We start from the raw sequence: 13522 nt of genomic DNA, 5'->3' as shown, positions 1-13522 counted from the left end.
TAACTACCTCCCTGCAGGCTGACCGCCCCCAACTGCTCTCCCCTGCAAGCCTGGTCGCTCCCAACTGCTCTCCCCTGCAGGCCATCTTTTGTCCACATGGGGGCGGCCATCTTTGACCACATGGGGGTGGCCATCTTGTGTGTTGGAGTGATGGCCAATTTGCATATTACTGCTTTATTATATAAGATTTTTGTTTGTCTCAAGTTAATTTTTTAAAAATATATATTTTTACTGATTTCAGAGAGTAAGGGAGAGGGAGAGAGAGAAAAACATCAATGATGAGAGAGAATCATTGATCAGCTGCCTCCTGCACATTGCTACTGAAGATCGAGCCTGCAACCTGGGCATGTGCCCTTGCCTGGAATTGAACCCTGGACCTTTCATTCCTCTATCCACTGAGCCAAACCAGCTAGGGCTCAAGTTAATTTTTAATTTATCTGTTGATTTCATCTTTAACTCATTGGTTATTCAGTAGCACATTGTTTAATCTCCACATACTTGTGAATTTTCCAGTTTTTCTTTTATAATTGATTTCTAGTTTTATACCACTGTGGTCGGAAAACATGCTTGGCATAATTTCAATTCTATTAAATTTATTAAGACTTGTTCTGTGGCCTAATATATCATCTATCCGGAAAAATGATCCATGTGCACTTGAAAGAATATATATTCTGTTGCTTTTGGATGGAATGTTCTGTATATATCTGTTAAGTCCATGTGGTCTAACATGTTTAAGGCTGATGTTTCCTCATTGATTTTTCTGTCTGAATGATCAATCCACTGATGTAAGTTGCAGTATTACAGTGCTCTACCATTATTGTATTGTTGTCTATTTCTTCCTTTAGATTTATTAATATTTGCTTTATATATTTAGGTGCTCCTATTTGAGTATATGTTTACAAATGTTATATCCTCTTGATGGATAGACCTCTTTATTATTATATAACACCTTTGTTTCTTATTAGAGATTTTGTTTTAAAGCTAATTTTGGTGGATAGAAGAATAGCTACCCCAACTTCCTTTTGGTTTCCTTTTTCCATTCCTTCACTTTCAGTCTCTGTGTGTCCTTACATTTAAAGTGAGTCTCCTTGTAGACAGCATATAAATAGGTCTTTTATTTTTATTCTTTTCAGTCCCTCTACATTGTCAGATTGAAGAATTTAGCTCATTTACATTTAGAGTAATCATTACTAGGTAGGAACTTAATGCCTTTTTAGTTGTTTTATGATGTTTCAGTAGTTGCTCTGTTTCTTCTTCTCTTGCTCCCTTCCTTTATGATTTGATAACATCCTTTAGTGGTGTGATTAGTGGGTTGCTTTATCTTTTATGTATTTACTATAGGTTCATGCTTTGTGATTACCAAATGGCTTACATATATAACAACTTATATCTATAACTGTCTATATTAAGTTGATAGCAAGTTAAGCTTGATTGCATTCTAAATCTCAACATTTTTATTCTCCTTCCCCATGTTTTATTAATCTCTATAAAAACAATGAAAAAACTGAAAAAGTGGGCCAATATCAACCTAAGAAACTAAAAAAACAACCCCATTTACCACTGTAACAAAAAAAATTAATATACCTAGGAATAAACTTAACTAAGGGGGTAAAAGACCTGTACTGGGAAAACTACAGGACGTTGAAAAAAGAGATAGAGAAAGACATAAACAAATGGAAGAATATACCATGTTCATGAATTGGTAGAATCAACATCATTAAAATGTCCATACTACCTCAAGTAATCTATAGATTCAATGCAATCCCTATTAAAATACCAATGGCATATTTCATAGACCTAGAACAAACTCTCCAAAAACTCATATGGGGGAAAAAATCCGAGTAGCAGCAGCAATCTTGAGAAAGAAGAACAAATTTGGAGGGATCACAATACTAGATATCAAGCTATATTACAAAGCCACTGTTCTCAAAACTGCCTGGTACTGGCACAAGAACAGACATATAGACCAACGGGACAAAACAGAGAACCCAGAAATCAACCCAAGCCATTATGCTCAATTAATATTTGACAAAAGAGGCACGAGCATACAATGGAATCAAGACAGTCTCTTCAATAAATGGTGCTGGGAAAATTGGAGAGATACATGCAAAAAAATGAAAGTAGAATACCAACTTACACCATACACAAAAATAAACTCAAAATGGATACAGGACTTAAACGTAAGATGGGAAACCATAAAAATCTTAGTAGAATCCATAGGCAGCAAAATATCAAACATATGTTGTAGCAATATCTTTACTGATACAGCTCCTAGGACAATGGAAATTAAGGAGAAAATAAACAAGTGGGACTACATCAAAATAAAAAGCTTCTGCACAGCAAAAGAAACCATCAAGAAAACAACAAGAAAGCCCACTGCATGGGAGAACATATTTGCCAATGTGACATCTGATAAGGGTTTAATCTCCAAAATTTATAGGGAACTCATACAACTTAACAAAAGGAAGATTAATAATCTAATAAAAAATGGGCAAAGGACCTAAATAGACACTTCTTGAAAGTGGACATATAGAAGGCCAAGAGACATATGAAAAAATGCTCAAAGTCACTAATCATCTGAGAGATGCAAATTAAAACAACGAGGTACCATCTCACATCTGTCAGAATGGCTATCATCAACAAACAAGTGCTGGCGAGGATGTGGAGAAAAAGGAACCCTCGTACACTACTGGTGGGAATGCAGACTGGTGCAGCCGCTGTGGAGAACAGTATGGAGTTTCCTCAAAAAACTAAAAATGGAACTCCTATTTGACCCAGTAATTCCACTTCTAGGAATATATCCCAAGAAACCAGAAACACCAATCAGAAAGGACATATGCCCCCCTATGTTCATAGCAGCACAATTTACAATAGCTAAGATTTGGAAACAGCCTAAGTGCCCATCAGCAGATGAGTGGATTAAAAAACTATTGTATATCTACACAATGGAATATTACACTGGTATAAAAAAGAAAGAACTATTAACCATTCGCAACAGCATGGATGGAACTGGAAAGCATTATGCTAAGCGAAATAAGCCAGTCAGAGAAGGATAAGTATCACATGATCTCACTCATTTGTGGAATATAATGAACAATATCAACTGATGAACAAGAAAAGATCCAGAGACATAGAAACATTGAACAGACCGTCACACCTCAGAGGGAAGGTAGGGGAGGGTGAAGGGGTGGGGGTAAGAGATCAACCAAAGGACTTGTATGCATGCATATAAGCATAACCAATGGACACAGACAGTAGGGGGGTGAGGGCATGTGCTGAGGGGTGGGAGCAGCTGGGGAGAGGTCAATGGGGGGAAAAGGAGACATATGTAATACTTTCAACAATAAAGAATTTAAATTTTTAAAAAATTTAAGATTTCACTGTTAGATATCATTTGAGAAAGAAAAGCACTGTGTATAGTCAACTGATATATAGATACTGTCTCAATGTAAACAATTTTTTTCTAGCAAAATCTCACTGTATCTAAGTTTTCAAATTTATTTAATTTGTTGTAATCACAAAATGTGATCTGCATGATATACATTTTTTAATAAGTATTTAGCCTTCTTTTGTAGCCTAGTCCAAGGTAAATGTTTCAACAAATGTGCTTGAAAAAGATATATTCTCTATGTGTTAGGTGAAATGCCCAATATCTGCCCATTAATCAAGCATGCTTATTGAGTTTATTGGGTTATCTGTATGCACATTATTTTTTTTCCATTTTATTTACTAACCTTCTGTTTGCTCTTTTATTAGAAATACTCTTTAATTTAAAAAAAAAAAGGAACTCTGGAAATTAACCCAAGGCTTGCAGAAAACTAGGTAGTATTTATGCAAGGAAAATAGCTGGTTTTCAATAAAAATAGCTTTGTACCATTTTAACTTGCCCTAGGGATTCCCCCATTCTCCAGCAGTAGCATTGAAAAGTAATAGCCTGTATTTCTGGTTCAGCCTGGTGGCCACCAGAATAAACATAACACAGTTGTGGAGTGTTCTCAAAGCCTTATCCCAAAGAACTTTCATTATTTGTCTTGTGAGATGGATTCTATAGAAAACTCCACCTACAGAATGTTATTTGACCTGTCTTGGGAGCTTGCTGATTGTAAAATGCTTTCTCCCTTGCGGGTGGAAGGATGGGTTGGAGAAGTTGTTAGAAAAGAATTACAGCACTAGCCGCCTGCTTGGTTCAGTGGATAGAGTGGCAGCCTGTGGAATGAAGGGTCCCGGGTTCGATTCCAGTCAAGGGCACATCCCAGGGTTGCAGGCTTGATCCCCAGTAGGGGGTGTGCACAAAGCAGCCGATGATGATTCTCTCTCATCACTGACATTTCTATCTCTCTCTCTCCCTCTCTCTGTAATCAATAAAAATATATTTTTTTTAAAAAGAAAGAATTACAGGCAAGTGTCTTAACTTTTTAGCTGTGTAAGACAGTGAATAATAGTCGAAGCAAACAACAGACTAACCAAAAACTTAAAAGAAAAAGCTGGGAAATAAGATTTCCATGAAAGCTTTGAAGAACTTTGACACATTCCTGAGAATCTAGAAGGCCATGCACATGTAAACAGCTGTCGCATTTCAAGACCTGAGAAAACTAAGCTCTCACCTCTGGCTAAACTTGAGGCTCCCCAACAGCAGGATGTGAAGGCAAAGGAAAGGCTTTCAATTGATTAACTGTTTATAGTGCCCTCTACCCCCATAACCTTTGACAAAGCCTGGGAAATTTAATTGGTTCAAGGTGTTTAAGGAAATCTCCATCCAATCAATAGCTGCTCACTAAGCTAACCAAGTAGAGACTTCAATGGCCAGACAAAAAAATAAAAGAATTCATCACTAGCAAACCAATCCTACAGGAAATACTAGAGGCAGTTATTCAGGCTTAAATGACAGGACACCAAACAGTAACTCAAATCCACATGAACAAATAAAATAAACACCAGTAATGGTAACTTCATAGGTAAATATAACAATACAGTTTAAATGTACTTTTTTCTTACAACCCCTTTACTCCTATCTGATCTAAGTGACTACTGCATAAAGCACCAAATATAAACCTGTGTTAATAAGTACACAATGCATAAAAATGAATGGGGATGGAGAAGAGAACAGAAATTAATACACACACACATACTTTTAAACACACACACATACAAACACACACACATACATATTTTTAAAGTTAAGTTGGCATAATCCAAACTAGTTCTTTATAAATTAAGATGATAATTGTAATCTCCAGAACAACTATAGAAAATGATTTTTAAAATATACATAGTAGAAGAAACAAAAGAATTAAAATGGTTCAACAGAAGATACCTATTTAACACAAAAGAAGTCAGAAATGGGCGAACTATGGAATAAAAAGAAACATAAGACATTTTATAGAAAACAAATAGCACAATGGCAAATGTAAATGAATTAAACTACCCAATTAAAAGATAGGAATAGGCAGAATATATTTATAATAAAATATGATCAAAATATATGGGATTTGGGGGAATAAAAATATTTTGCCATTGTGGTGTTTGATACCAGACTTTGTAAATACACTAAAAAATAACTAACTTGTACAATTTAAAAGTGAAAAAATAAACGAACAATCCCACTTTCCATTGCAACAAAAAAATTAAGATACTTAGGAATAAACTTAACCAAGGAGGTAAAAGACTTGTACACAGAAAACTACACGACGTTGAAAAAAGAGATAGAGGAAGATATAAACGAGTGGTAGAATATACCAACATCATTACAATTTCCATACTACCCAAAGCAATCTATAGATTCAATGCAATCCCTATTAAATTACCAATGACATATTTCACAGATCTAGAACAAATACTCCAAACATTTATATGGAACCCAAAGAGACCCTGAATAGCCGCAGCAATCTTGAGAAAGAAGAACAAAGTTGGAGGGATCACAATACCAGATATCAAGTAATAACACAAAGCCACTATAATCAAAACAGCCTGGTATTGGCACAAGAATAGGCATATAGTTCAATAGAACAGACAGAGACCCCAGAAATGGACCCAAGCCATTACACTCTAATATTTGACAAAGGAAGCACGAGCATACAATGGAGTCAAGACAGTCTCTTCAATAATTGGTGCTGGTAAAATTGGACAGATATATGCAAAAAAAAAAAAAAATGAAACTAAACCACCAACTTATACCATAACACAAAAAAACCCTCAAAATGGACAAAATACTTAAATGTAAGTCATGAAACCATAAAAATCCTAGAAGAAACCATAGGCAGCAAAATCTCAGACATCGCTCGCAGCAATATATTTGCGGATACATCTCCTAGGTCAAAGGCAACTAAGGAGAAAATAAACAAATGGGACTACATCAAAATAAAAAGCGTCTGCACAGCAAAAGAAATCATCAACAAAACAACAAGAAAGCCCACTACATGGGAGAACACATTTGGCAATGATACATCTGATAAAGGGTTAGTATCCAAAATATATAAGGAACTCATACAACTTAATAAAAGGAAGACAAACAATTCAATTACAAAATGAGCAAAGGACCTAAATAGACACTTCTCCAACGGGGACATACAGATGGCAAAGAGACACATGAAAAAATGCTCAAGGTCACTGATCATTAGAGAGATGCAAATTAAAACGACAATGAGGTACCACCTCACACCTGTCTGAATGGCTACAATCAACAAATCAACAAATGACAAATACTGGATGTGGAAAAAAAGGAACCCTTATACACTTCTGGTGGGAATGCAGACTGGTGCAGCCACTGTGGAAAATAGTATGGAGTTTCCTCAAAAAACTAAATATGGAACTGCCATTTGACCCAGCAATCCCACTTCCAGGAATATATCCTAAGAAACCGGAAATACCAATCTGAAAGAAAGTATGTACTCCTATGTTCAAAGCAGCACAATTTACAATGGCTAAGATCTAGAAACAGCCCGAGTGCCCATCAGTAGATGAGTGGATAAAAAAGCTGTGGTACATTTACACCATGGGATATTATGCAGCAGTAAAAAAGAAGGATCTTTTACCCTTTGAGACAGCATGGAGGGACCTGGAGAGTATTATGCTAAGTGAAATAAGTCAGTCAGAGAAAGACAAGTATCACAAGATCTCACTCATATGTGGAATCTAAGTAACAAAATAAACTGATGAACAAAACAGACCCAGAAGCATAGAAGCATGGAACAGATTTTGAATCTCAGAGGGAGTGGGAAGAGATTAACCAAAGAACTTGTATGCATATATGCATAACCATGGACACAGACAATAGGGAAGTTGAGGTCTAGAGTGGGGGCAGGCTATAAGGGTACAATGGGTGAAAAAAGGGGACATATGTAATACTTTCAACAATAAAGATTTTTTTTAAAAAGTGAATATTATAATATGTGACTTATATTTCAAGATAAAATCTAAAAAGCAAAACTAATATTTATAGTTTTGTCTATCTGTAAATAATTGCCTTAATCTATGACATGTAATAAACTGAGATTTTTATCAATACATAATTTGAATCATATTCTTTAAGACTGTGAAGTGGAAGTGACTCATTTGCTGGCAAATTTGTGGGGGACTAAAATTGATCACTTTTAGTTTAGTTTTTCCTAAACTTTATACAGATGCTATAATATTAAATAATATATTTTACATTTGAGAAATTTATAAATTATACACATATGCTTAGGCCTGATCTAGATTTTAAATAGGTATAAACAGTTACATGTCATTTAAGTCATGAAATGTTCACTATTTTAAAGCTCTTAAAACAAACATGTTTCTAGAATCTATTTCTACCTTTGAGGATGTCCTAAGAGTTTAATTTACATTGATTAACAGAACAGAAAATACAAACTTAGGTTGTAAGCACAAAAATATCACACATACAAAATTAATGATTACACATCACTAAAAATTTAAAACAATCGTATTCATTAAAACATTAAACAGATTAAGAAAAAAAGGATTGGAGAGAGAACAGTTGTGCCAGGAAAGACTAGAGCCAAAGTTGTCAAGTTTACAAATCTGAACATGTGTAATTCTATACAGAATGAAAGCAAACAGATTTTCAAGAATGTTCAAACAGGTTATATATTACTTAATAAGAAATCCATTTAAGATTAATGCTTGTGTTTCTCCATCATGCAGCAAGAGTGTGGCTGCTACTGCCTCTGTTGCTATGTGTTTGCATACCCCAGAGTTTCTAATAGGTTCATTCCATTCCACCAGCTTCTTCTATTGGTCAGATTTCAAGACCATGGACAATTTTAGATTAAACCTTTAGAAACATAATAATGTAAACTGCCTAAAAATAATGATACAAATGATAAAAAATAAAAGAATGGGCAAATACACACACACACACACACACCCAGGATGGGGCAAAAGTAGGTTCACAGTTTTTCTTATGGAAAATAATACAATAATTAATAAATAATACAAGAATAAATTCTGTTTTGTGTACTCACAACTGTGAACCTACTCTTGCCCCACCCTATATATTCTGTATATAAGACTAGAACTATGAAAAAGGATGTAACAGATAAAGAAGATATTCAGTTTATGAGAGACTAATATATGTAATGCTATACTAATACATGAAAATCTGAATTAATTCCAGGAAAAACAAATGACCAAAATTGACCAATGAAGTATAAATCTAACTAGAAGAACACTACAAAAATTTTTGAAGAATTACCTCAAACTTAGACTCCAGGCCTAGATGGTTTTATAGGTGAGTTCTTTAAAACTTTTAAGAATAAGTCCCATTTGTAAAAACTGTTCCAGAGTACAGAAAATTAGGGAGTTTCAATTCATATATGAAGCTGGTCTAACCCTGATATCAAAACCTGACAAAGCACAAAAAATGAAAATTACACACTAATTTCCCTTATGGGTAGAGATACAAAGATCCTACATAATATACTTGAAAACAGAAACTAAAAGAATACTAAAAGATTACAGATCTTGATATGAACAGGACAATCATTCTAGTGAATAAAAGAAGGGTTCACACTGGGGACTATCTTTTTATAATATATCATATCATGAGGTTAAAGAAGAAGCACCACATAACAATGTGAATAGATACTCAAAAAGCATTTGATGAATTTTAATATTCATGTCTCATAAATTAAAGTCTTAGTCAACTAGAAATGATACATATTTAACATCAAAGAACTGTAAGAGCAAATGATGCCTAACACTGCTATTATTTAAAATCAGAAGGAAAATCTATTAAATGTAATAAAGAGAATGAGGAAGATATACAGAATAAACTCTGCCCAGAAGAGTCAAAAGAACTGAAAAATTAAGATTAAGTGAAGTTCAGTAGATATAAAATTTGCAACATAAATAACAGAACTCCATAGATATCCTATAAACCAAAACAAACCAATAGGAAAATATATTTTTCATAATATAAATAACATAAGTAAAATGTAAAAATTAACAAGGAATATATTTAAGAAAAAATAAGTGAACCTGATTGAAGGAAAAAAGCCTCAAAGTTTACTAAAGGGCATAAGAAAGATTTAAGTTAAGAAATATAGTCCTACATTATCTTCTATTTTTCGGTTTTACTATTAAGAAGTTCAATGCTATAACCAATGGACACAAGACACTGGGGGGGAGGGGGGGAGGGCATGTGTGGGGGGGTAGGGGAGGCTGGGGAAGGTCAATGGGGGAAAAAAGGAGACATATGTACTACTATTTGTAATACTTTAAATAATAAAATAAAATTAAAAAAAGAAAAACAAAACAAAACAAAACAAAACAATTCAATGCTAGCCTGCCTGGCATGGCTCAGTGGTTGAGTGTCGACCTATGAACCAGGAGGTCAGGGTTTGATTCCTGGTCAGGGCACATGCCCAGGTTGTGGGCTCGATCCCCGGTGTGGGACATGCAGGAGGCAGCCAATCAATCATTCTCTCTCATCATTGATGTTTCTAGCTCTTTCTCCCTATCTGAAAAAAAATATATATATATATGAAATATAGTCCTAGCTGTAAAGGTAATTTTTCTGAAATAAATTTTCACATAATTCCTTTGATGTTTCCTTTTTTAAAGTAAAAAAAAAAAAAAAAAGATTGCAAACTTCATATGAAAAAAATTGGTGTGAAAATTAAAAATTGGTGTAAAAACCAAGGAAATTTTTGAAAAAGAGGAATAATGATGGAAGACTGATCCTACTAGCTTTTAAAAAAATTAATAGCTAAACTACTTAAAAATGGTATGGTACTGAAATAGAATGACAAATGCAAAGGAAGATAATTCAGTCCAGGAGATTATAGTAAGGTATGAGTTATATTATAGATTAGTGTTAAAAGAAAAATAAATTCAATAAATAAAGTTTGGATAATTAGTTAACCATTCAGAAAAAATTAAAATGAGTCCATTATCTTCTGGCATTTACCAAAATAAATACTAGATGGACTAAAGGGTTGTATGTAAAAAATGAAATAAATATCTAGGAAAAATGCATGTGAGTATTTAGCTACTAATGGCATGAGAAGTTGTAAGCATAACAATGAATGGTACAAGCTGTAAAAAAGAGTAGACAGATCAAACCACTTATAAAAAATTAAAATTAAATAATAAATAGCAATCCTAAAAATTTATATTTTAATAGTTAATATTCTTAATATATAAAGGTTCTTGCTAAACTAGCACCCCAATTCTGATAATCTATATTAAATTATAGGGTCAAGAATGTTCACTGCAATGTTATTTGCAACTGTTCCTCCATTCAGAGAATTGTGTATATAGTGGAGACAAATTTAAACAATAGCAAGAATATATACATGAAGAAAAGGTGTTAGAAAAAAATAAAAATAAGTAAACCAAAATGTTTATTTTTAGGTAGTGAGATTACTGATGCTGGTTTTCTTTTTTATACATTTACTAGAGGCCCAGTGCACAAAATTCATGCACAGGGGTGGGGTAGGGGGAGTCCCCTCAGCCCAGCCTGCACTCTCTCCAATCTGGGATACCTCGGAGGATGTCCGCCTCTGCCTGGCGGCCTGATCGCCCGTAACTCCCCCCCCCCCAGCCTGGTCGCCTCTCAATGCCCCCCTGCTTGCCTGGTTGCCCCCAATTGCCCCCCCCCGCCCACCCATGCCGGCCTGGTCGCCCCACACAGCCTGCTGTTTGGTCATTTGGTCGCTCCACACAGCCTGCTGAAAGCTTGAAGGTTCAATTCCTGGTCAAGGGCACGTACCTGGGTTGCAGGTTCAATACCTGGCCCCGGTTGGGGCACATGCATGAGGCAACCAATCGATGTGTCTCTCTCACATCAATGTCTCTCTCTTCCACTCTCTCTAAAAATCAATTTAAAAAATGTCCTCAGGTGAGGATTAACAAAAAAATTAAAAACACATAAAAGGTTTGGGTTTATAAAATTTGTAAATAAAAAAAACACGTTTTAGTTTTTCCATATGCACTGACTTTTTTTACTGCCTTCCACTTTCCTTCTAACTCTAGACATACCCCTCCTGTTATCTTTAAGAATTCTACAGAAATGCTTTTATTCAGCAATCCCATGCCACTGTCCCTTAACCTCAAATAGGCCTCCAGTCATCTAGATGAACTCTAGAGAAATCCTTTTATTTAGTAATCCTGTCCTTTGTTCATATGCCACCAGAGAAATTTAGAGATGGAAGGATTATCAGCGATTTATAAGTTAAACTCTATATACCACTGTGATACTCACCAATGATAAATCATTGTAGCCAACTAGAGTACTTAAGCTCTTTAAAGATCACCATGCCTGACACATATACATAATACTTACTTGTACTCATCATAGACTTCCTGTTTGGGCAGTGAAGTCTCAGGATGTTCCTCTAGAGTATTTCGAATCCAGAAAAAGGCATGCTTTTGTTGTGCCCGACTAGATGACATGGCATTCTGATCACTAATCATAAAACAAAAACACGTTTTAGCCGAACTAGATAGTAATTCATTGAGAATTTTTGAGATAATGTTCCACTAAATAATTGTGTGTAAACACACTACAAACGACCAAACCTAACTCAGGACATGCAGGGGATGCCCAGCTATCTATATATAAGTCATCCTCCTGTGGTTGTGGACCATTTTCTGCAGCTAGTGTTGGACTAAAGTTAATATCCTGTCCACTTCACCATTTTTAAAGTGGCATAGGTGATGGAGCATTGGCAACATGAAGTATTTGTTTTGGCCAAAATTATCTCTAATTGGATAGTTGCTCGCTTACTTGCCTGTTTATTTGCATAAACTTACCAAATCATCAAACTTTTAAAACAGAAGTTGTGGAAGCAATTGTTTACTTCCTATTTGCTTAGCATTCTCAAGTAACTACCCTGAAGTCTTACTAAAGCCCTCTATGCTCCAGAATATAACTCACACCAGAGTGACCTTAAAAGGACAAATATCCCCTACATTCCTTCCTATAACTAGGTCCCCTCTCCAGGCTAGCACCACCACTAAATATTGTAAGTTTTCATTATATGGCAGTGTATTTATAAACTAATTTCATGAAATGAACACCTAAGATAGATTAAGCTCCTCTATTGATTCTGACATCCATCTCAGCTAACTATAACAATTTAATTCTAAAGAAGATACTGCGCAATTTTCTAGGACAGAAAATAATTAAAATAGTTATAAAATTTGGTCCAAGGAAAATGAGGTACAAGCAACAAAGTTTTCATTCCTTTTATTTTTACACACAATTTTAAAGTAACAGAATTTTCTTTGTATAAATTATGTGAATAAAATTAATTCTGAGAAATATTTTAAAAAGGGTATAGGAACTTTAAGAACAGAATGCATGAACCACCGACTCTAAATTTTCTAGATGTGACAATATTTTTATATGAAAATATAGTAATACCCCCGCACACTTAAAACATCTTACATTTATCAGAAATTCATGCTTCCTATAGGCAATTCATTTTTTTCTTTTTAATATTCTGTGATATGCTCACCTGACAGTACCTAAAAAATTCTTACAGTTACTTTATTGCTTACAAACTTATATACTTATTCTTTGGTATTCTTTTCAATTTTCACAATCCCTATGTACTGCATAAAAATTGTAATCTATTTATAAAACACAACCAAAACTGCATTTCACAGCATTTACCCAGGAACACAAATGAATTAGCAAAAACGGTAAGTAAACACTTAACCAAATATGATCCAGAACTAAAAAGATCAACTGTTTGCCACTCTGCTTTCTGATGATTTTAGGAATAGTGTAAACAATAACAACCAAAACACACACCCACACCACACTTATACCTCAAGGATGTCCTATAAATACTGTAGGTTAGGCAAAGACAAGCAGACATACCTTTTCTCTCCATTGCTGAGACCAGAAGGCAGCTGAAGGTAGAGGTAGAGTTTCTCTAGGTCTGTAAACTTCTCAACTTCTTGCTGTTTTCAAAGGATTGAAAAGAAAGATCATTTTAAAACACTGTTTCTCTCTTAAAATTTATTAACATCTCTTTAAAAATAAAATACTATCTAAATTTAAACCAGA

The 13522-nt window shown here is 34.6% G+C and overlaps 1 protein-coding gene across 3 annotated transcripts in view; it reads right to left on the bottom strand.

The window, feature by feature from the left end:
* RFX7 (regulatory factor X7) overlaps positions 1–13522 on the bottom strand; it is a 92010-nt gene that overhangs the window by 19791 nt on the left and 58697 nt on the right. For 2 of the 3 annotated variants that reach the window (XM_006085916.2, XM_023751618.1), the window contains 2 exons: positions 13334–13416; positions 11789–11911 (listed from right to left, as the gene is read on the bottom strand). In XM_006085916.2, the coding sequence (XP_006085978.1) occupies positions 11789–11898 (110 nt within the window). In that variant the 5' untranslated portion in view covers positions 11899–11911; positions 13334–13416. Of the gene's footprint in view, positions 1–11788; positions 11912–13333; positions 13417–13522 lie in introns of those variants that run through there. The other variant, XM_023751617.1, reaches the window with a different exon arrangement.

Source organism: Myotis lucifugus, unplaced genomic scaffold (genome assembly GCF_000147115.1).
Source record: "Myotis lucifugus unplaced genomic scaffold, Myoluc2.0 scaffold_23, whole genome shotgun sequence".
NCBI classification, from domain to species: domain Eukaryota; kingdom Metazoa; phylum Chordata; class Mammalia; order Chiroptera; family Vespertilionidae; genus Myotis; species Myotis lucifugus.
The sequence above is the reverse complement of the archived record's forward strand: the minus strand, read 5'-3'. Positions and strand labels throughout refer to the sequence as shown.